At 38.6% G+C, this 25097-nt stretch overlaps 1 protein-coding gene across 4 annotated transcripts in view; it reads left to right on the top strand.

Annotated features, from left to right (window-relative positions):
• The window catches only part of AUH (AU RNA binding methylglutaconyl-CoA hydratase), a 146467-nt gene that overhangs the window by 32660 nt on the left and 88710 nt on the right, over positions 1-25097 (top strand). For 3 of the 4 annotated variants that reach the window (XM_015118076.3, XM_015118074.3, NM_001257675.1), the window contains 1 exon segment: positions 10347-10433. The exons of the other annotated variant lie outside the window; for it this stretch is intronic. In XM_015118076.3, coding sequence (XP_014973562.3) covers positions 10347-10433 — 87 coding nt within the window. 4 annotated transcript variants of the gene reach the window in all.

The raw sequence follows: 25097 nt of genomic DNA, 5'->3' as shown, positions 1-25097 counted from the left end.
TTTCTTTGAAAAGTCAAATAGTCAAACTTTTGGCAAGATTAATCAAGAGTGAGGGAACAGGTGGCTCAAGCCTGTAATCCCAGCACTTTGGGAGGCCGAGGCGGGCGGATCACGAGGTCAGGAGATCGAGACCATCCTGGCTAACACGGTGAAACCCCGTCTCTACTAAAAATACAAAAAAAAAAAACTAGCCGGGCGCGGTGGCGGGCGCCTATAGTCCCAGCTACTCGGGAGGCTGAGGCAGGAGAATGGCGTAAACCCGGGAGGCGGAGCTTGCAGTGAGCTGAGATGCGGCCACTGCACTCCAGCCTGGGTGACAGAGCAAGACTCCGTCTCAAAAAAAAAAAAAAAAAAAAAGAGGGAACAAATATACAATATTCAGATTGGAAAAGGAGCCATAGATATACATTCCACAGAGATTAAACTGGTAATATAATGTTAAGAATGGCTTTGTGCCAATAAAGTCAAGATCTTAGGTAGAATAGATAAATTACTAGAAAATAAAAATTAACCAAAACTGACTTAAGAAATAGAAAACTTGAGTAATACCAGAGCAATATGGAGATCGAAGCAGCAGTTACAGATCGTTCCACACAGAAAGCACCTGGCCACAATGACTTCAGAAGAATGTTACACCTAAGCATTCATGCAGCAGATAATTCCAATCTTTACATACTCTGAGAAAATAGAAAAAGAGAGTCTTTTCCAGCTCTTTTTACGAAGCTAGGGTACCCCTGACAACCACCACGTAAGAGCAGCAGGAAAGGAAAACAGACTAGTTTCCTGGTCCTCGATGGAGATATTCCAGGACTCAGGAGAATCCCCACTTTATCCGGGGTTGCTTGCGGGTTAAGATGTGGATTTAGCCACATGGAAATCATTGTTTATCTTGACCTAATTATTTGACTTTATTGCAGAGAATAGAAGCCTGTTTGGAGTGGGATCAAGAGACCAGGGTGTTCGAATTGGCAGCACATGTACAAAAATTAGAATGATTGAAATGATGACAATACACTGCATAATAACCCCCTACAATTTTGTGAAGCATTTCATCTTTTACTTCTGAGAAAAATGCAACTTAAAATTACCATTTCTCATTTACTAGATTGCCACAATTTAATAAGTATATTAGGGTTCTCCAGAGAAATAGTATCAATAGACTATAAAAGATTTATTGTGAGGAATTGGCTCACAGGATTATGGAACTGAGATGTCCCACAGTCTACATCTGCAAGCTGGAGACCCATGAAAGCTGGTGGTGTAATTCAGTCTGCATCCAAAGGCCTGAGATTCATGGGAGCCAATGTAAATCTAGTCCAAGGGCAGAAGATGAGATGAGACGTCCCAACTCTAGCAGTGGGGCGGAAAATAGAGGCCAGTTCCTTCCTCCTTCACCTTTTGTTCTTTTCAGGCCGTCAGGGAATTGGATGATGGCTACCCACCTTGGGAGGGCTGCTGCTCCACAGTTCATGAATTCAAATGCTAGTTATCCAGAAGGACCTTTACCCACACACCAAGAAACTATTTTATCGGGGCACCCTGTGGCCCAGACAAGTAGACACATAAAGTGAGTCATGACAGCAAGTATGACAATGCCGTGTACTGGTGGCAGCGTGTGGATGTGGAGCCACTTGGCGTTCCATATGACCTGGCAACTGATTTTTGATGGATGCGACTTAAAAACAGAGATCCCTTGGCTGGGGCTGGGATGTTTCTAGGCCTTCAGGAGGTGCACAGATGGGTTTAAAGGATCTGTCTAATACATAACGTGTGCCCTGTCATAAAACTCTGCAGGCTGAACTGGAGGTTCCAGTTCTCTTTCTCTTTCATAGTTGCCTCTTCCACAATGGAAAGTCATGCCTGATCTTTGCTTTGTTGCTCCAGGCAGGGGAAAAAAGCCTATTAATTGCCAAAAAAGAGGCCTTTAAAATATTAACGTTGAGAATTTCAACTGGGAATTTCAGCTGGGATTCTTACTCTGGCAGTTTCTGGTTCTTTGCTTTCAACATAGTTCGAAGACAGTTTACTAGAGTTGTTGGGAAATTGTTAGATGTTTCTTGATTATGATGTGATTTTTCACCAGAGTGCTAAAGGAATGACATTGCTGTAGTAAACGTCTTCCTTGTTTATGTGAAAAGGTTTTCTCAGCATGAGTAAAATTGATGGTAAATCCTGCCTCACTCTAGCAGTAAATAATACTCATTCATGGATAGATGAAATAATGAGAGGAGGGGAGGTAGTCCCATCTATCTCATTGTGATGCATTTCTAATAAAAGTTTATATTTAGTATTTAATAGTTATCAAATATGAAATATATTTTTGCTTTTGTCAGTTCTGTGCTAATAATACTTGTAATGAAAATTCAGATGAAAACTTTTAAACTTGGCACTTTATAGGGAATTTAATAAAAATTAATTTAATTTGCATACATATTTTGTTGCAAAGAAATGTGACAGAATGACCAATACAATATTTTAAAGTACAAATACCAGTTATATCAGGAAAAAAAAATGGAAGGAAAGTGGAGCAAAAATACCAGTTGATGAAGAAAGGAGATGATGTAACATTTTTTATATTGAGAAATAAAAAATGAAATGCTAAGTCAACTGACTTGGACAACTGTGACCCCCTTTTGGAAAGGGGGAAATCTGGAGGTCTGAGGAAAATCTGAGGTCTCAGCCATGACAGGATGGGAGGTCGGACATCTCTTGTGATACCGCCTCCCTGGAGAACTGCGATTAGGCTTTCTTTCCTGAAGGTTAAACAAATAGCCCTTTGGAAAGACTTGCTCCATTGCTGGTATTAATCTACTGCCTGGTGCTGCCCCTGCCTTTTGTAGTTTTAACTGCTCACCAGCATTCTTTCCTGATAAGAGAGCAAGAACCCCTGGGAAGTTTACGAAGGATTCACAGTGAGGGTTCTTGTGTCCTCTGCTTCACCTTTGACATCAGAGGGCTGAAAACTCTATCCTCGGGCCATGCGAACGCCCCCGTCTTTGTAAGTGACCCAGGAAAGTACATGAAGCTCAATTGTGCACATGCATTTCTCCTTTTATAATATTCCTGACTCTTAGAGCTCATTAAATATGTACGTTCAGCCACGTTGTTCAGCATAAATTCCACTTCCTTTTGCCTTTCCCTTGAAGTGTCTGTTTCCGGCTTCTGGCCAGAGGCCGTGCTTCCCGGCCTGTCAGTATGGCACAAGCCGCAACCCTTTATGAGAAATAAAACTCTCCTTTCCAAATTTATGAACCTCCTCATTCTTCAGTTTACAGTTTTTAAGGATGGGTTTGTATGTTTTATTTATTTTTTTGAGACAGAGTCTTGCTGTGTTGCCCAGGCTGGAGTGCAGTGGTATGATTTTGGCTCACTTCAGCTTCCACCTCCTGGATTCAAGCAATTTTCCTGCCTCAGCCTCCCAAGTATCTGAGATTACAGGCACCCACCACCACTCCTGGCTAATTTTTGTGTTTTTAGTAGAGTTGGGGTTTCGCCGTTTTGGCCAGGCTGGTCTTGAATTCCTGACCTCAAGTGATCCACCTGCCTCAGCCTCCTAAAGTGCTGTGATTCCAGGCGTGAGCCACCATGCACAGCCTGTTTGTATGTTTTAAATGTGGATGATTTTGAGAACCAATTCACTGAGAATGTAGATTCCACTGGATTCATTGAAGATGGCATATCAGTTTTGTTTAAAAATGTCAGTGTTCATAGTGCACGGAAATCTTTGAAACTACTTAAACTTACGATGAAAAATTTTAAATGTCAGCATAAAAATGTTCAAAGGAGCACATACTTTCAAAATTGTTTTAGCAATAATAGGAACAAAAAGGTTGAAGATCACTTGCTTAAAGCATTAGATCTCAAGGGGGACATTAACACTCACAGTGGAGCCTTTTGGAATTTCAGGACATTTTTGGCTGTTGAGGAGCTTTATTGACATGGTTAGTGGGGGCCAAGGATACTAGACATCATGCAGTGCATAACAAAGAATAGTGTGTTTTCCCATAACTTCTCTAAAGTTCATTGGAGTAGTCTACTGCAAATATAAGTATAGAAATTTAATATATACTAATTGTAAAGAATATTTAAAAGAAGGAATTTATTAAACTGAAATTTTAGGAGAGGGCCATTATAGTAGGTGGTGTTTAAAATATATGTTTTCTCAAAATTGTTAAATAATGTATCAATTCCCTGCATTGTCTACTCAGTGTACTATACATTTCCAACTATATATTTAGATGAAAAGAGTTCACAATAGATAATGCAAAAGCAGTACAAGTTTTTACAGATATGTTACAGGAGATACAAAGTTCATTTGAAATGTGTGAGAACCAGATACTAAATTATTAGGAACACTTGAAATACAAGGAACATATGAAATCTTATTGAATCTTACACTTTCTCTTAGAATAATCTCTCAGATAAACCTCATTGGCTATGATACTGCCACGCATAAAGCTTATTATACATTCTCAAATAAAATGGTATTTATGACATTATTGAATATTGTGACATGGTCACTGCCTTTAATACCCCTCTGTACTATTTTCACCTTTTTCTCCAAAACATTTATCCCCTTCCGTGTAGATTTACTTATTTGTTATGTTTATTTTTTACTCTTTTTGCCTCCCTTGCTTGGAGACAGTGTAGGAGGAGAGCATGGGAGGACAGGTCTTCTGAAGAGTTTGGCATAAAAAGGAAAAAAGTGTTAGCTGGAGGGGCTAGGGTGCATGGAATCAGGAAACTTAAAAAAAATTTAACTGAAGTATAATGTGAACATACAGAAAATTGCACAAATTAAAAGCATATAATTCTGTAAATGTCTACAAGATGAAATCCCAGCACACCACAGTCATCCCACATGTCCCTTCCTTATCATTACCCATCTCCCACCCAAAAGACATTGGCAATTACTATGACTTTTATCACCAAATACTAATATTGCCTATTTTCAAACTTTATGTGATTGGAATTATGCAGGCTGATCTCTTCCACTGAATGTATTTGCAGGATTCAGCCTGTACCATTCATCTAGGAGTAGTACAGTCCTGTTCCTTGTAGAAATATTTCATAATTTGTCTGTTCTACTGTTTGCTTGTTGTTTGAGGTGTTCCTAGGTTTTAGCTGTTACTAATAGTGCTGCCCCTGACTATGCTTGTACATGTCTTTTAGTATACATATCATACATTTTTTTTTGATGAGTGTGTATATTTGGAGTGGAATTGCTTTCCAAAATGATTGTACTGGTTTTACTCCCAGCAGTCTTAAGTCAGAGGTCTCATTGCTTTATACCTTCACCAATACTTTATACAGTATCTTGACTGTTGTTGGCACTTTGCATTTTCATCTTATTAATTTCCAGAAAAACTGGGACTTTTATTGGAACAACATTTAATCTGTTAATTTGGAGAGAATTTACGTCTTTTAGTATGGACTATTATAACACATGAACATAGTATGTTCTTTTATTTGGGGCTTCTTTATTTCAATAAGATTTTTCAGTTTTTGTGTCAAGGTCTTCTATGCCTCTTGTTGGATTTATTCTTTCACTCCTTGATTTTTGGATGTTTTGTAAGTGGTGTCTTTTTGAAATTTCACATTCAAATTTATTTTGCTAGTATATAGAAATACAGTTGATTTTTGTATATTGAGCTTATATCCAGCAACCTTACTAAATTTACTTGTTTTCATGGTTTGAAAATTCTTCAGGCTATTCTTCATATGCAGTTAAGTCATCTGCTAATAATGACAGTTTTATTATTATACCTTTCAATGCTTGTAAGTTTTAAGTTGGTCTTATCACACTCACTAGGACATCTATTACAGTGTTGGGGAATACCCTTGTCTCTTTCTTGGTCCCTGGGAGGAAGCTTTTAGTAATTGACTATTACAGATTATGTTAGCTATAGGTACTTTACAGTTACTTTTTATTATAAAGATCCCCTTTTCTTCCTAGTTTGCTAAGATAATTTTAATCAGGAATGAGTGTTGATGATATTACAAGAAAAGCACAAATGATAAAAGAAAAAATTTATAATTTTGATTAATTTTAATCAAAATTTGTGCTTCAAAAATCAAGAAAGTAAAAGGCAAGCCACAAAAATGAAGAAAACATTTGTAAATCATATATTTTAGAAAGGGCTTGTATCTAAGATATAACTTAGAATTCAATAAGCAGAAAACAAATTACCTGGTTTTAAAAAAATGAACAAGATTTGAATGGACATTTCACTACAGCAGCTGTTTGAGTGGCCAGTAAGCACATGAAAAGTGTTTAACCTCATTAGTCATTAGGGAAATGCAAATTAAAATCCTTATAGATACCACCTCACACTCACTGTAGGTATAATAAAAAAGACAGACAATTGTTGGTGACTAGGAAAACAGAGACCCTCAAGCTTTGCTGATAGGAGTGTGAAATGGTGCAGCCAACCTAGGCAAACAGCTTGGCAGGGTTGTTTTTTTTTTTTTCTTTTCTCCAAGTTAAACAAAAGTTTACAGTATGACCTAGTAATTCTACTTCTTTGTGTTTATCCAAGACAAATGAAAACATTTGTCCACACAGAAACTTGTAAGTGAATGTCCATATCAGCATTAGTCATAGTAGCCAAAAAGTGGGAATGATATGAGTATCTGTCATCTGATGAAGGGATAAGCAAAATGTTTATATGTTCATATAGTGGAAGACTTCATGCTTATAACATGCATGAACCTGAAAAGCATGCTATATGAAAGAAAACAGACAAAAAAGACCACATATTGCATCAATTTATTTATAGGAAATGTCCAGAAAAGGCCAATGCTTGGGAACATAGATGAGTGGTTACATGGTGCTGGGGTGGGAACAGAAGTGACTGCATATGGGCATGAGAGATCTTTTTGTGATATGGAAGTGTTCTAAAATCGGATTGAGGTGATGGTTGTAGAACTTTGTAAATGTAGTAAAAATTGTTGAATTCTGTACTTAAAGTTGCTGAACTCTATTAACATGTTCCTCAGTGAAGATGTTAAGGAATGAGTATTGAATTTTATCAAATACTTTTTCTGCAACTAATGAAAATGTATATGATTTTCACCATTATTTCATTAATTTGGTGAGTCCCTTTAGTGGGCTCTCTTGTTTGTAGTTCCTTTTTCTCCAAGATCTTGGCTTCAAAGTTCTGGCTGAGCCAGTAGTCTCCACTGCCGGTGTTTGTCTCCCCAGTTCCAGGAGATTACCGAGATTTTGAGCTGCTACTTCGTGCTATGGCTTTTATACTCTCTTTCCCCCACCAGTTTATAACTCAGTGTATGTTTTGGGGGGAAAGCAGAGGCTTACCATAGTGTCCCTCCTCTGGCTTTTCAGCCTCTTACATCCTGGCTGCATTAGTTGCTGAAGCAGCTGTCTTACAGACTTTCTCCAGTGTTTCATGGAAGAATTGGTCTGATGATAACCTATTCCATCATAGCTAACAGTGGAAGTCTGTGTGAGGTTTTTTTTTTTAAGATGTCAGTATTACAGCATTGCTGTGTGCTAATGGGAATGAACCTCTAAGGAGGGGCAGTATTGACGCCAGCCAAGGAGAGAGCTTAAGTGCTGGAGTGAGTGATGTCCCCAAGGAGATTAGAAGGGGTTGAATCCAGTGCACAGGGGGATGGATTGGCCTCCCTCATGATGTTACAGGATTCCTTAGATGCCACTTTGCTAGCCAGAAATCTTTGCTGCCCCTGCCACCTCTGTCCGGGCCTCACTCAGGCCCCTCGGCTTACTCCACCCACTTGGCCTGGCAGGTTGTGCTTGGCTCGCACCCACTTGAATCCTATGCCTGCTGCAGCTCCACGCTCAGCTTGAGGCTGGACTGGGCATGCCACAAATGGTTTCCGTGTCAGGCACTGGTGTCTAGACAAGGGGAATGTGGTGTCACCCAAAAACTCAGAGATACCAGCATTCATGGAGCCCCAAGGGGTGTTACAATTCTTGCTCGGGGAGTCCTGAGGTCTGGGCCCCCAGAAATGTTGCAGCTTTTCACTCTCATAGCTTGGCTAGAGGGAGCGTGTTACAGCTCTTTTATCCCCATTGCCCGCAGCTTGGCGAGCCGGCCAGGGGTGTCACAACCCTTTCATTCCTGCTGCCTGCAGCTCAGCGAGTTCCAGGTCCTTGTCCTGCGACCAAGAGGAATGAGGTGCATGGACACCAGAGAGTGAGTAAGGCAGAGAAGAGTATTTATTGAGTGACATAAGGAAAGCTCTCAGCTGTGAGAGGGGACCCAAAGTGGGTAGCCACCTGTGAGGCTGGGTCTGGGGTTTTTATGGGTTAGAATGGGTGCGTGTGTGCTGATTCATCCCTGGGTGGGCTTGGAAAAAGCACTGTTTGATTGGTTAAAAGGCATCATCCAGAAGGAACCAATCAAGAGAGTGATGGTAATACGGGGATAGAGGTTTTCTCTCTGTTTGTAGACAAAGTTTTCTCTCTGTTTGGAACCAGCAGCTCGATTTTTAAACTGTCATTGGCTTGAAGGTTGGGTCTCACTGGGGACGCATCCCTGTCTGCCAGGGAATTTGTCTGTCTCCTGTCACTCTCAATGAGTTAGTTCATTCATAGTAACAGGAGGCAGGGTGGAATATATAGGTTCAAGTCCTGGGTAGATAGCTTTGGTGTCAAGTACTGGTAGAATTTCTTTTCTGGCTTTTGGTAGGATTGATAGGAGGTTTTAAGATTGGTGGAGAGGGAAGTTGTGACATGGTCTATATGTGAGTAGGAGAGTGGATGAACTCAGGAAATAGAGTAGAATTGCTGGGCATCAGAATGGCCCACTTGAGATGAGTGGTTATAAATGTAAAATATTTAAATTTACAAAGTAATGGAACTGAGAAATACTGGGCCTCAAAGAAGAGTTTGGCATCGAGTTACATCATTTATTTGTTTTTGGTGGTGCCAACATTTTTCTTTGTGACATATTAATTCTTCAGGGAAAAATTAATGATGAAGACATGTATCAGGCATCCCAAAACATTTAGACTCACATATTTAGCCCCCACGACCCAACCTAAGCAATACAATATTACAAATAAAATTGAAGTCCTTTGTGTACCCATTGCCAATCACACCCCAGCCCCCATAACCACCAATTGAATTTATCATCTGTGTGTTTTATATCCCTGAATAGCATTATTGTTTTTAAAATTTGTGTTTATTATCCTGTGTATCTTTCTGTAATTATACTTTTTCAATAGTATTATTCATTAGATTTATCTGTATTTACTCTAATTCTTTCATGTTCATGCTGTACAAGTAACATTATAATTATGTCCTTGTTTTATTCTCCTATGGATGGATATTTAGGTTATATACATTTTTTTGCTAGGCTTTGTATGCTTCCTTGAATGTTATTGTACGTGTTTTCTTGGGTGTGTGAGAGATTTTCTAGGGTGTACATATCTAAGATCCGATGGATGTGAGGCTATGTGCTTTGTCAGCTGAGGTTCTCCCTCCCCCTGGAAGTGTGTGAGATCAGAATGCCCCTACCCTATCCCTTACTTAAGGTATTATGTATCATCATGATTGATTTATAATAGACTAATAGGGGCAAATAGCTGAGTGTATACCTTCTATGCTGTAATTTTACTTTGTTGTTTGTCTGTTTGTTTAATTGGGGACCCATCTTTTCTCAGATTGTTAATTTTTCTAAAGATCTTCTTTGTTCTCAGAGTTAATTATCCCTTAAGAATTCCATGTGTTTATTTTTCTCTATTCCAAAGTTATGATTCTGTGCTAAAGTCATAATTATGAAATTGTCAGTTTGTTCATACTTTAAATCTATGCTTCTTCCATGTGGTTGACTGTCCCCAAGGCAGGCATCCATGAAGTTAGAGGGACTGACCAAAGTGTAATCTGCCCTTTTTACAGGGTTGGCATTTGTGCTAATATACTGCAAAAGCAGTGGTGGATAAACTGACAGGACCTTGCAAAGAAGCAAGATGGTGTCACCAATTTGTTGTTCTTTATGTTAACGTTAATGAGTTCATTTGTATTTTTAAATGAATAAACATTTAAACAATTTCTTAGTTTTGATTTCTAATAGTATAACTATAGATCAGTAGATGCCAGCTATAGTGTCTTCCTTTAAGAGTATGAAGGGGCCTGAGACCGAAAGCTGGAGAAGCAATGCTTTAAGCACATGAGTAGACAAATACTTTATTCTTGCTGAACATGGTCATTGGGAAGGAGAACTTAGGTAATGTCATTCTGTTAAAAGATGAATTAGGCTGATCTTGAAGTTGTATATTAATCTTAAGTAAATTTTCAATTCTTTGCCTTAAAATTTTGTTTACAACTAGATTATATTTGTAAATAAAATACTTTGCAGGTGCTGACCTTAAGGAAAGAGCCAAAATGAGTTCCAGTGAAGTTGGTCCTTTTGTCTCCAAAATAAGAGCAGTGATTAATGATATTGGTAAGCACTATTAAATTCTTCTTTCAGCATGCTGAAGGTGATCTTAAATGTCGAATTTAAACAGTTACACATTATATATAAGCATTGGTTAAATATTTATATAATTAGATAATCATGACCTGTAGCTGTTTGTTTTAAAACTGCACCTAATATATTTAATTTGAAAAATTATGTAAAATATTTAATAATTACAGATGTCTTTTATGTATGATAAAATATGAAGGTATTTATTAGACAATAATAATAATTTGCCGTAAGTCTTTGACTTAACAATATCTGTATTTAACTATACTTGCAAACATACGTTTGGGATTCCTTTGTTTTTTAAATATACAGGATCATACTTTTTTTTAGAACTACAGTAACTATCAATTTGTTTTATTATTTTTATTTTCAATTTACTGCTGTATATTAATCTAGTCTTATCAAAAATTTTATATTATTTGTTCATTAATGAGCATCTTTTTTTTTCCTCTGTTTATGTTATTTATAATAAAGTAGTGAATACCCTTGTACATAAGCATAAATTCTTAAACAGGGAATCACTGTTCCAGTTATCATTTGTTCATTTTATATTTTAGATATTAATAAATTCTACAAAATTATATTCCCATAAGTTAAAGACAGTATATGTTTCCTCATATTCCTGCCAGCATTTAATGTTGCTATTTTTGAAGTTTGCCTAGATTAAAAAAAAAAAAAAGGCATCTCAGCATTTTAATTTGTATTGCCCCAGATGCTTATGTGATATTTTATCTTTTCAAATGAGATTTGGCTTTCTTTGGGTTTTTTTTGGTTTTAGTTTTGTTTTTTTTTTTTTAATTTTTGATTTTTTCTGGAGACAGGGTCTCACTTTATCGCCCAGGCTGGAATGCAGTGGTGTGATATAGCTCACTGTAACCTCCAACGCCTGGGCTCAAGAGATCCTCCTGCCTCAGCCTCCTAAGAGTTAAGGACTACAGGTGTGAACCACCAGGCCTGGCTGATTTTTAATTTTGTTGTAGAGATGGGGGTCTCACTGTGATGCCCAGGCTGATCTTGAACTCCCGCCTCAAGTGATCCTCCTCCCTTGTCTTCCCACAGTGTTGGGATCACACGCATGAGCTACATTGCTTGGCCTTTTCTTCATTTGTAAATTGCCTTTTCATGTCCTTCATCCTCCTTGGATTATTTAATAACTACTTGTTTATTTAAAAGACATTTTTATATTATTTGTTTTTAAATGTGTTATAGATATTGCCCTCTAATGTGCTGAATTTGATTCCAGTATCTTTAAATTTAAAACTGTTAATATCTAGATGATGCTAGGTTCCCTTTATTATTCTTTTTCCTTGAAGGTTTTCTCTGTTGATTCTCACACATCAGGTTTTCCAAATTAATTTAGAATTATTTTTTAAGGCAAAGGGGAAAAATTTCTGTATTGCAACTGTGATTGGAATTTTATAAATTTTGTTAAGAAAATTTTGACATTTTTATGATAATAAATCTTTCTCTCCATAGTGTGCATGGCTCTTATTTTTTGGGGTCATTTTTTTTTTAATGTCTTTCAAGGAAGTTTTATACTTTTCTGCACACTGGTCTTGGTCTTATATCTTTTTTCCCCTCAGATATATTCCTAGCTATTTTATAGCATTTATTCCTTTGAATGAGACCCTCCCCTCGTTTCTGTTGCAGTCTTGTTATTATAGTCTGTAGGAAAGTTATTAACTTTTTTTTTTGAGCTAGAGTCTCACTCTGTCACCAGGCTGGAGTGCAGTGGCACAATCTCAGCTCACTGCTACCTCCGCATCCCAGGTTCAAGCGATTCTCCTGCCTCAGCCTCTCGAGTAGCTGGGATTACAGGCACGTGCCACCACGCCCAGCTAATTTTTGTATTTTTAGTAGAGATGGGGTTTCACCATGTTGGCCAGGATGGTCTCCAACTCTTGACCTCATGATCCATCTGCCTTAGCCTCCCAAAGTACTGGGATTACAGGCAGGAGCTACCGTGCCCGGCCAAAAGTTAACTTTTATGTGCTTATTTTATATCATGTCAGCTGGATAATTACTTGTGTTAATTGTTCTTCTTTAATTTTCTTGTGTTTTCATTTGTAAAGTACAATATAGATAATTGCCTACAAGTAATGCAATTTTTATCTCCTCCCCCAACATTTTAACCTTATGTATTCATATTTTTTCATATTGGTTCAGTCCCTTATAGAGTATTTATTTGTTAAGGTGAGCGTGATCATCCTTATCTTTCTTTGACTTTGGTGGGTGCCTTTAATATTTTGCCAGTAATTATGATATTCAGGCAGTTCTCTTCTGTTTCAACTTGTTAGGAGATTATTTCTGTTTTTAATCAAGAATAAGTGTTAAAGTTTGTCCAATGCTTTTAAAATATGCATCAGGATTATAATTGATGTATGTTAGCATTTGCCTTATTTAGCCTTTATTATTCTGAGTTGTGTTAATAGATTTACTAATGCTGCAGTGGCCACACATTACTAGAATAAGCCCTGCCTGGTCATTGTGGTTAGGGGTGGTGTTGGTTTTTAACACATATTGCTGGATTCAGTAAAGTACTTATGGTATAATCGTAAAGGAGATTGAGCTTTTAATTTTGTTTTGTGTTATTCTTTTTTGGTTTGGCGTGAAGGTTATTTGCCTTCACAGAATGAGGTGAAAAGCTTTCCATGTTTTTCTATGCTATATACAGAACAAATCATGTTACTTGAAAGAATTGTAGAATTTGACCACTTAACACCTTTTTGCATCTTGTGTGGTTTTGTTACTGTTTTCTCACTTTCTTAGAATTAAAATTTTTTAAATACATGTTTTAATCTCTATAATGGCTTTTGGCTTAGCTGTCTATTCTGCCACTTCTCGTTCTGTGCTGGTATTGTCTTAGGCCCTGCTTCTTTCCCCAGCTTCAGCCTCATGTTTATGTACCTTCTGACGCAGAGCATGAACTTTGTTTGGAAGTTGGTCAGAGAGCTTGATTTTAGAAACGTTGATGCTACCTGTAAGTTTACATATATGCACGGGGGTGGCTAAGATTGGTTTCACTGTTCGAATTACCTTGATGCTTGTTCCAGAGTGTCTTTCTGTTCTATGGATTCTGAAATTGGGGTTTTTCTGGAACTCTTTCTGTCTTTGCAGTGGCATTTTCTTTTTTGTGATCATAGCTGTAACTTTTCTTTTCTGGGCTAGTTCTTATCTCCATTTTTTCTTGGGAGTTCCTCCATATTTATTCATGATACTTTTTATTGTAACATTACAGTAGACTTACTGTGATGATTCCTAGATTTTGAAGGACGTGTGGAAACTAAGTGTCTTAATAGTATCTTAATAGAATCCACTCATTTAACATGTTAAAAATCACAGGCAGGCCGACTTTATCTTGAAGGGTCATACAGTAAATATTGTAGGTTTCATGGGGCCATATGGTCTCTGTTGCAGCTATACAACTCTGACTTTATAGTATGAAAGCAACCATAGATGATGTATCAACAAAGGTGTGTGGCTCTGTTCCAATACAGCTTTATTTATGCATACCAAAATTTGAATTTCATTTGATTTTTATGTATTTTGAAACAATTTTTTATTTTGATTTTTTCCCCCAGGCATTTAAAAATGTAAAAACCATTCTTAGCTCACAGGTTGTACTAAAACAGACAGTGGGTCTGATTTTTCTTTGAATGTCATGTGTCTTCTATCTTCATTTTTCTTGTTGTTTGGAATTAATTCATCTATTTTTATTCAAGAAATCTCACTTCAGTTCTAATTTGAATAACTTGATGCATGCTTGGCTCATACCTTTTTCATTGGGTTTTGCTTTTTGGAGACATAAAGGTTTTAATTTTAAGGTCTTTGCTTTGATAGGGAGTTTAAAATATTGCATCTAGGGCGTTTTGTATTCTTGATAAAATTCGGGGACTAAGAAAAGAACATAAAATTTGCAAATGAATAGGGAGGTGGTGGAGGCAGTAGTAAGAAACAACAAAACAAAAATCAAAGATAAGTTCATCCAATCTTAAAAAATGTAAACAGAAAAATAGCATAAACTTACAACATATTGAATAGTAAGATGTTGAAATAAGTCCAGTAGTCACTATTAATGTCGGTTGATTAAACTTGCTGTTTAAAGACATAGATGTTCAGATTTGACTAAATAATTGACATCAGCTGAATATTGTTAATAATAGCCACATTTGGGGTACCTCTTTTTGTACCTGAAGATTACTAGCCAAAAGAAAGATATATCAGTATTGATTCTGGTCAAAATACATTTCAAAATAAAAAGCATTACTAGAGAGAGAGTTGCTGCATGTGATAAAAGGTTCAGTTTTTCAAGAAACATACCCTTAAACTTGTATGCACCTAAAAACAAAAGTCTCAAGATACGCAAATAAAATTATATGGATAAATTGGTAATTTATCATCATTGTCAAAATTATTGACCCATCTCCCTCAATTTACCATGAGGTCAAAAAGATAAAAGTTAATGAAAATTTTTCAATGATTTGAGCAACATAATTATCAAGTTTGATTTAATAGACTCAACCCCAACTTATGTATTCTTGTGAACACAAAAAATGTTTAAAAATATGGGTCACGTGCAGGACCTTAAAGTCTCTGTTAAATTTCAGAAAATTGGTGTATAGAGACCATATTTTCTGTCTACGATGGAATTAAGTTATGTTAAAAGAAAAACTTCAGCCAAATTAAATTTAAAGGAGTTTAATAGACCAGTGAACAATTTATGCATTGGGCAGCCCCCAGAATCACAGTACATTCAGAGAGACTCCAGGGATGCCTTGTGGTTAGAACAGATTTATAGACAAAAAAGAAGGACGTGAGATACAGAAATCAGAAGTGAGGTACAGAAACAGCTGGATTGGTTACAGCTCAGCATTTGCCTTATTTGAACACAGTTTGAACACTGGGCAGTGTATGAGTGGTTGAAGTATGGCTGCTGGGACTGGCCAAGCCTCAGCTACTGTTACAGGGCATACTCCTAAGTTAGGTTTTCTCTCTTTTCTACCTATTAAGTTAGGTTGCAGTTCATCCACAAGTATAGAAGTACAGAGCCCTTCTAAGGCCACATTTCGTTTGCTTTAACAGTCAGAAACATATCCATACCTACAGATTTTAAAACCATATATTTGTAAAGTGAGAATGCTGAACAGCTCATGGGTCAAAGAAGAAACTATAATGGAAAAGAATACGAAAACTGATTGATTATAAAATTACAGTATGTCCAAATAGATTTGCTTAAAGTGGTGCTGTTTAGCTGTGATGTATCCATGTCGTGCAGCACAAGTATGTTAGCATCAGTGAATCTGTAGGGGTCTGTAGCTATCTCAGTTCTTGCCTCCTCAGAAGAAAGAACTCTACCCCGGGGGCATAAGGCTGGAGGAGAGACTGGGGCAAGTTTTAGAGCAGGAGTGGAAGTTTGTTAAAGAGCTCCAGAGCGTGAACGAGAGGAACTTGCACAAGGGTCAAGTAGGCAACTTGAGAGATCAGGCGCGCCATTTGACCTTTTGAATTGGGGTTTTATATGTTGGCATTCTTCCGGGGTCGTCTGTTGCTTCTCCTGTGATTCGTCCTTTGGGGTGGGCTGTCAGTATGCGCAGTGGCCTGCCAGCCCTTGGGAGGGGCTGCATGTGCAGTGTGTTTACTAAGTTGTAGGCCTGCCTGCTTGAGGCGCTTTGCCGCTTTGCGGTCCCGTGTTCCTACAGGGAGGTCATCCGCCATTTTGCCTTTCAGTGCGCATGCTCAAGTGCACTTGCCCAGCTCCTGAGATCTTATCGGGAAGCTCCTGATCACCAGTTTCAGGTATTTCTATCTGGAAATACCTGCTATTTCCAGGAGACTGCCTTTCTCTGGTGCTGGCTGTGACCAATTATTATTTTAGAGAGAGAGTTAACAGCCGCCTGACAATCTTATGGTCACCCGACATTCCTGGTGTGTATGTTTTGCTGGGAGCCCTCTCCAGCTCTGCTCGTGTTCCATTAGCTACCTACTGTAACAGTACTTGAGGGGAGTGTACAACATTAAATCCGTAAGTTAGCAAGGAGATGTCACTGAAGATAAATAGCTAAGCATTACCTTAAAAAGATTTTTAAAAGTTTTAAGTTCAAAGAATGTTGAACTAAAGCAACAATACAAGGATCAGAAAAGAGTAAAATGGAAGACAGAGATGCAGTGCAGAGGATCAACACAAGGCCGTGCTCTTTACAGTGGAGTAAAAGCACCTTTAACAATACGTATTACAAATGAAAAAAAGATGTGTTTATAGATACAGGAGAGATTATAAAGATAAGAAAATACTGGGAAAAAACTTTATGCCAATAAATATGAAACTTCTGACTCAAGAAGAAATCGTGGGCTGGAATAGTCATGTAACCAAAAGAGGGTCCAGCTTCTCGCCACTTGTAGAAAGAAGCCGAAATAACGAGTGAGGTATGATAAAGAGTGTGAATTTTATTAATTTTTGCCAGCAAGGGGGAAAGTGGTCAGAATCCTTTCCAAAAACTGCCACTTTCCAATTTCTGGAGAGTCAGGGGTTTGAGAAGAGGGGTTTGGAATGCAGGAGAGGCAAGGGGGCTGGGAGGTGCCTAATGGCATGACTTCCTCCTGTGGCTTATCCTGAATTGTTCCATCTGGTGAAGGGGCCAGCACCATCTTGGGCCCAACCAGGCCGAATCAGTCGCGGTCAATCTTGCCGTCAGTCTCTAGCCGGGAGTAACTCTGGCCTTGAAGTAATCTCCTGCTAGGGAGAGAATTCTGGAGGTGCTTGGTTTGCATCATGATTTGGCCCCTGAAGCTTCTAAGGAAACACATGACCAGATAAGTGAGCATGGTGTAAGCTTAACAAACATCCAGGTAAATACATGTGCTTCAGGCATGAAAGCCTAAGGTGGGAAAAGGAGGGGAGTGGAGTTTTAAAGCACATTCCGAGGCTGTATTTAAAGACAAAAGAAAACACATCTGTAGTTTGTCTCAAAGCTACGTCTTGAGACTGGGGTGAAAAGAGTAAAGGAAAAAACATTTTTAAATGCAGTTTGAAGCTAAGCTGCTTGGTTACAGTCATATAATCACTGAAGTGATCAAACCAGTTCTTACAGTAAACTTTTTCACAGAGAAAGCACCAGACCCAGTTTTCTGATGACAGAGATTTACTTTTAAGATGTTTTACCCAATACATAAGGAACAGATTCTTACAATCTTATACAGACAGTTCCACAGGATAGTAAAGTGAGAGTTTACTCCTAACTCATTATTTCAGACTAGTGTAATCTTTAAACCTAAATCCGAGAGAAACAATGGAAGAAAGGAATAGGAGGAGGCAACCTCACTTGTGAGCATACATGAAATCCAGCAGGTTGTAACAAAAGACCAAATTGGGCTTTCCCGGGAAGGCAATGGTGGTTTCCACTGGAAAATATTAAATTTTAACTCATGTTAGCCAATGAAAATAAAATCGTATGTGTATCTCGGTAGATTGAGGAAAAAGCATTTGAGAAATATCAATATGTATTCATGGAAAATGTTCTCAGCAAACTAGGAATAGAAGGAAGCTTCCCTAGCCTGATGAAAGGTATCTCTTTCTTAATAATAAAATATTAGAAGTCATCTCCTAAAATCAGGAACAAGACAGGAGGACCCACTGTCACCACCTCTGTTCTATATTATTCTGTAAATCCTGGTTTGTGTAGTAGGCAGGAAACAACAATACATAAGGACCAAAAAAGAAATAGCAGAGTTCCTGTGGTATGGCTGTCTCCATCAAAAAGCTGAAAGAAACCATAAATTATTGGAAATAAGAGTGTCATAAGATGGCTGGAAATGAGATCCATATTCAAAATAATCAGTTACCTTTCTTTATACCAACAACAGACGGAAGATGTCAAATAAGGATACCCTGGCAAGCAGGAACACAAATGAGTCTTAGGAATACATGTAGCATATATGGAGAAATTATAAAACTTTATTGTAAGATGTTTAAAAAAATAAATGGGGACAAATTATCCTCTTGAATAGGAAGATTTAGTATTAAAAAGATGATTCTCACAAATGGTGTGATTCAGTGTAATCACACCTCGACTCTCAGTATTGATTTTGTGAGGGACTTGATGAGCAAAAGGAGACCCCCAGATAGCCAAACACTCATAAATAAGAAGAAAATGAAGCACCTTGCCATTTCCGCACTCAAGATTTATTATCATGACATAGAAATGAAGGCGGTGTGTTACTGGCTTTGGGATAGATAAGTATACCATTGGGTTGAAATATAGAACCCCCAAACAGACCACCCAAGTGGGGAAGCTGATACGTGACAGAGGCAGCATTGCAGACCGCTGGGGAATGGCAAAGACTTAATATGTTTAGAAGTGGAAACTAAAACTTTAATGATCTTAACGGAGAGAAGAGTTTCTTAAAACACAAAATATGACACATAAAAGGAAACGGTGATCAATTTTACCAAATTAAACTTAAGAACATCAATTCATGAAAAGATACTGTAAATAAAGTAGAAAGAAAAGACACAGACTGGGAGAAAATACTTGAAACACACAGTTGCCAAAGGATTCATGTGTGCATTGGTAAGTGCATACAGGAATCAGTACATGCATACGTATACACAGCCTTGAAGTCAGCGAGAGGACACGACAGGAAAGCGTTTCACACAGAGGTACAGGAGTGAGGGTAGACATAGGAAAAGATGGTCCGCCACAGTAGTAGTCATAGACGTGCAACTAAGACCACAGTGGGATGCCGTTTTACATCCACCAGATGAGCCAAAAATTCTTAAGCCAGGTCTTACTAAGAGTTAGTGAGTTAAGTGGATTACCAGGCAGGAAGATTTATACTTCTAAAGGGAGCTGAACTGGTGTAACTGCTTAGGAAAAGTATTTGATATTGTCTTTCAAATTTGAATATCCACATTCCTTAAGACTCGGTAGTTCACTTTTTAAGGGGTATTTACATAGAGGGATAACTTAAGGACTGTTTTTATTGGACCTGTAGTAAGAAATACATCTACACTCTGGCCCAGTAAACACATAGGGGTGGGAGAGTATCAAAGGTTATGGTTCCTCTGTCTGTGCGCTCCAGTTTGATACTACCCTGTGTCATTAAAAAAAATTCCTCATCTTGACTAGCTCATGAATGGGTTGCTACTTGGATTTGAAACTACATTATTCTGCAGACATTTTGCACATGTGTCCTAGGGACACTTACATTGTTAATAGCGAAAAGCTGAAAAACAACCAAATTTCTATGACAGGAGAATGGAAAAATGTTTGTTATATTTATACAATTGGATAGTAGAGAGCAGTGTACATAAATGAAAATATGCACATGTACCAATATGGATAAATCTTTGAAACATAATGTTGATTTAAAAGTACGACTTATTTTTTATAAAATTAATAGCATTCAAAGCTAAACAGTTTGTGTTTAGGGATGTGTAAGTGTGTAATGAAATCACATATACACATCCTTTACAAGGATGGTTATCTTTGGTTTGGAATTCAGGTAGAAGGATAGTTGAAGAGCTCAGTGGCAGACAGGTGTTAGTTCTGACTTAGATCTAGCGTTGAGTGGTGATTGTGTTGGAGTTTATTATGATTATGCTTTATTACATGTATATGAATATATTCTTTATATGTGCCAGATAAGACCAGTTTTTAAAAGATTCATCTATCTTGAAACCTGCAGACATTTCTTATTTATTGAATGTTTTTTTTCTTTCTCACTGTCAGCTGAAGAATGACAAGGTTCATAACTTTCGAAGGGAGAGCTTTATGTCTCATAAAGGGTTCCAGCCTGCAAGGTGGCCATTGCCACATGCTGGGAAGCGCAGCCTCTGGTCAGAACCCAGAAACTGGCACTTTGAAGGTGGGCTAAAGGGAACAGGAACGTACGCTGAGCAGGGTGGCCAGGTATACATAGTCAGTAAGCTGCAGGAGGAGTCGTGAATATTTATGAAAGGAGAAACAGGCACATGCACGTTTGAGCTTCAGGCCTTTCCGTGGGACCCATGTTTAACAAATAGCAGCCAGAGCATGATCTGAGGATGGAGTCTTGGTCCCTCTGACGTCAAAAGATGAAACAGAGGGCCAGGCGCCGTGGCTCATGCCTGTAATCCTAGCACTTGGGGAGGCCAAGGCGGGCAGATCACCTGAGGTCAGGAGTTCGAGACCAGCCTGGCCAACGTAGTGAAACCCTGTCTCTGCTAAAAAAATACAAAAATTAGCTGGACGTGGTGGCACATGCCTGTAATCCTAGCCTGTAGTGCCAGCCACTAGGGAGGCTGAGGCACGAGAATTGCTTGAACCTGGGAGGCGGAAGTTGCAGTGAGCCGAGATCATGCCATTGCACTCCAGTCTGGGTGACACAGCGAGACTCTGTCTCAAAAAAGAAGCAGCAGAGGACAGGAAAACCCTCATTGCGCCTCCTCTGTAGATGGGCCAGAACCACCCTGTGGTTGGTAGTCTCTTACCAGGAAGAAATGCTGGTTGGTTGTTTTGACCGAACCACAGAAGGGCGGGGCAGCGTTCAGGCTGTTGGTTGAAATCAGCAGTGGCATCTTGCAAGGGCTGGTTTCTCTTTAGCCTGTTAAAAAGAATAGCCATTAGGCGGCTATTGAGGGAGATGGTCTGACCTCCCATCACGTCACAGCTAGGAATTCAGCCTCTGAGGTGTCTCTGTGCTCCCCTTGGCCAAAGGAAGGTCAGTTCAGTTGGTTGAGGGGCTTAGAAGTTTTTTAAATTTCTCATTATTTTCAAGGAAAGCCAAGATTTTACATTTCTAGAAAAATAGCTTTTGGGCTCTTGGTTTTAAGGTGTTTTTGGTTTTTTTTCTTTGAGAAAGGGTCTCCCTGTGTTGTGCAGGCTGGAGTGCAGTGGCTCGATCTCGGCTCACTGTAGCCTCGACCTCCGGGGCTCGAGTGATCCTCCCACCTCAGCCTTCCAAGTAGCAGGGATGGGCTCCACCACGCCCAGCTAAGTTTTGTGATTTTTGTTTCATGTTTCCCAGACTGGTTTTGAACTCCTGGACTCAAGTGATCCTCCTGCCTTGGCCTCCCGAAGTGCTGTGATTACAGGCATGAGCCACTGTTCGTGGCCCCCTAATTTTAAGGTTTTTGACCTTAAAACTTCTCTTAAAACTTTTTCTCTTTTATGGGAGAGAAAAATCCTTTTGCATGTCTAACAAAATGCATTTATGGCCAGGCAGTGGCTCATGCCTGTAATCCCAGCGCTTTGGGAGCCTGAGGCGGGTGGATCACATGAGGTCAGGAGTTTGAGACCAGCCTGGTGAACATGGTGAACCCCCCATCTCTGCTCGAAATAAAAAAATTAGCCAAGCAAGGTGATGTGTGCCTGTAATCCCAGCTACCCACGAGGCTGAGGCACGAGCATCGCTTGAACTTGGGAGGCAGAGGTTGCAGTGAGCCAAGATCGTGCTATTGCACTCCAGCCTGGGTGACAAGAGTGAGACTCGGTCTCGGAGGGGAGAAAAGGGTTTTCAGATACTGCACAGAGGCCTCCATCTTTCTTTCTGGCCCTCTTTTCACTAGTTCTTCTCATAAAGTTTGTTCATTTTCTGAGAGAAGAGCTTCTAGGCTTATTTTTTCCTTGGGAGGAAGTGACGTGGCCAGTGGATGTTCATGGATACTGATGGTGGAGGATCCTGCATTGTACTGTTAAAATGATGGGAGGCCATTGTTTCAGACTGAGCTCCTGCTCAAAACCCCAGCAGACCAGATTAAATCGACATAGTCACTCCTGCAAAATGCCACATTATCAAACTGAAACTTTATTAAGGAAGCAGACGGATTCCAAAACAGACCAGTTTTTCCTGAAAACAGGAGATTCCAGTCTACCTGAGTCAGCTTAGTAAGAAAGTCTGCTCTGCTTTAACCCTTGCCAAAGAAACAACCGCCTCCCCCCGCAAAGTCTGATGTAACCTGTTAACCAGTTAGGTTTTTTTTCCCTCTTGTCCTGTTTTCTTGTTTCTACCTTACAAAACCCGCTGTTCTGCCATTGCCTTATGGGAGCTTTTATTATTCTGTTTTGTAGAATGGAGGCTGCCCTGACTCATGAATCATAAATAAAAGGCAATTGGATCTATAACTTGATTTGTTAGATTTTTGTCTCTGACAGTACTTACGGGGCTGCTTCATATACAGACCGTCCAGGAATTCAATGCCTTGGCAGTGGTGTGCCGGGGCCTGCTCACACGAACTCCAGGTGATTGTGAAATTTTCAGGAATGTTTGTTTGTTTGTTTTAAAAAAAAAGATAGGGTCCCACTCTTTGCTCAGGCTGGAGTGCAGTGGCACGATCTTGGCTCACTACAGCCTCCACCTCCTGCGTTCAAGTGATTCTTCCACCACAGCCTTTTGAGTAGTTGAAACTACAGGCGTGAGCCACCACGCCCGGCTATTTTGTATTTTTTGGTAGAGACAGGGTTTCACCATGTTGGTCAGGCTGGTCTTGAACTCCTGGCCTCAAGTGATCCCCCCACCTTGACCTCCTAAAGTGCTGGGATTACAGGCATGAGCCATGACTCCCAGCCTAATTTTCAGAAATTTTGTGAGCTGGCTGTTGAACCATAAGGATCTTTAAATTGTGGCAGTATTAGCACTGATACAAATCAGGGTTCACCCCTGTCTGTTGGGTACCACTTTTCCCTCTTTCCTCCTGTTATATTTACATTTTCTACAACTGGAGAATTGCTGGGATCTGAAAGGCAAATGTGTTTTCTCTTTGGCCACCGTGATTTCCTATACTCTGTGTGTTTTTAATGAAAGAGAGTTTATAAGCAACTTAAAGACACGGCTTATTTGAAAGTTCTTCTATTTTATTAAAATAGAGATCAGAAAGCAGTTCTGTATTTCATTCAGAGTCACCAAATTTACTTTATTGTTCCTAGTATCTTAAAAAGTCTGTTCTTAAACGGTAACTCGAATCCTAGAATAAAATTTAGTTCTTTTGTTCTTTTATAAAAAAAAAAAAGTCATATGACTATTTTTGAGATGTTTCATTCAAAGGAAATGGTGAATTTTTAGATTTCTAAAATGTTAATCATTGTTACAAGTCCCCTTCCCTCTTCAAGTTTAGGTTGCCTGGGTTAGAAGCAGTAAACTGATTATTTTGAAATATTAGGCATCAGCAAGGCTACACAGCAATGAAATTATCAGGATCTATTAACAGCTGTTGTTTCTCACCATTCCTTCTAGGGCTTCCAGGTGTGCACCTTCCTTCCAGTAGTTTGTGGTGGCAGTGTTGACATCACTACTGGGACCCACGTTGTGCACGTTAGCAGTATAGAATATGGGGAGTGGACATGTTAATTACCTCACTGAGGGCCACTCTTGCCTTTAGTAACATTTAAATTAGATGATATTTCATGATGAGATAGAAAACAGTTTTAGAATTCTCTAAGTGGAAACTCTGAAGGGATAGACCTAGTTCTCTCAAGTTGAGACATCAAAGAATTGTTACCTAATGATAAAGAAATATTTAAAATAGGTTTTCATTAGATTTTAGATTACAGAATTTAGTGTGAGGCAATGATGTTTTTGTAAATGATCTTCCACAGTAATCCTTTAAAATGCCAGCATCCATACCTTCTTTTTGTTTCTCTGATGAAATAAAATTGCAAAAGCTTTAATTTAGCTGTGTAAGTACAAAGCTGAATTGAAATACATGTAATTATGTTAAAAGGGGCAGCTGACAAAATTCATCTATTTAACAATTTTTTTCTTAACATTTTGTTATAAGGTTTTATAGAAAGAAATAATTTTGGAAATTTTTAGTGTCTGGTTATCTGTTCTTCATGTGATTGAAAATCTACCGTCCATGTGCATTTTTCTATGAAAAAAAGTTCTCTCTGTGAAATACAAAGAATATCTTTGTATAACTGAATGAAATAATTCTGTATGAAAAATCCAATGTAAGTTTTAGGGTATAAACCTCTTTTCAAGCAGTGCTTCTCTTTTTTTTTTTTTTTTTTGTTAGCGTGCCTTTCAGTTTGAGAATTGGGATACATTCGAATTTTATTATTGAAAGGCTCAAAGTAACACAAAACAAGTCGCTAATAATTAACAGACCCGCTACAGTGTAATAGATGCACATACATATCAAACTTCTTGACCTCTCTTCTGCAGAGGTTTAATATTGGAATCAAACTCTTCCTGTCCTAGCCTAGCTCTCTTTGTATAAATGAGTGTTCTTTAATGTTTTGGTAACCACATGACCTATCTTTCTGTCATCTTTCTCTTAAGCTTGAAGTTCCATTATATTTCAGAATGTAATGATACTCTGAGGATGTCACAAGATCTGCTCAGTTTAACATTTTCTCGAAGATATTGCCACAGGATGATGTTTATTTTGTTGTAGACAGTTTAAATTTTATACATTATTAAAAATGTGATGAACTCTTGAATTATTTTGGTGTAAGTTTATTGATCTTGATCTCTTGATGTGGAATCAGAAAATGTGGATTCTCTCTACCATCTGGTACTTTCCATATCTCCCCATTGCAAGAACCATGAGTTGGTTTTTTTCTTCACTTATATCTAGTGTCTAGTAATGAGCACATGGTAGGTACCCGATTGAAAGGGCAAATTGGCTTCTATCTTATTGGTATAAACATGTTAGCCATACTG

The sequence above is a fragment of the Macaca mulatta genome, chromosome 15, assembly GCF_049350105.2.
Source record: "Macaca mulatta isolate MMU2019108-1 chromosome 15, T2T-MMU8v2.0, whole genome shotgun sequence".
Classification (NCBI taxonomy): Eukaryota; Metazoa; Chordata; class Mammalia; order Primates; family Cercopithecidae; genus Macaca; species Macaca mulatta.
Note: the sequence above shows the minus strand (reverse complement) of the source record. Positions and strands in the feature narration are given on the sequence as shown.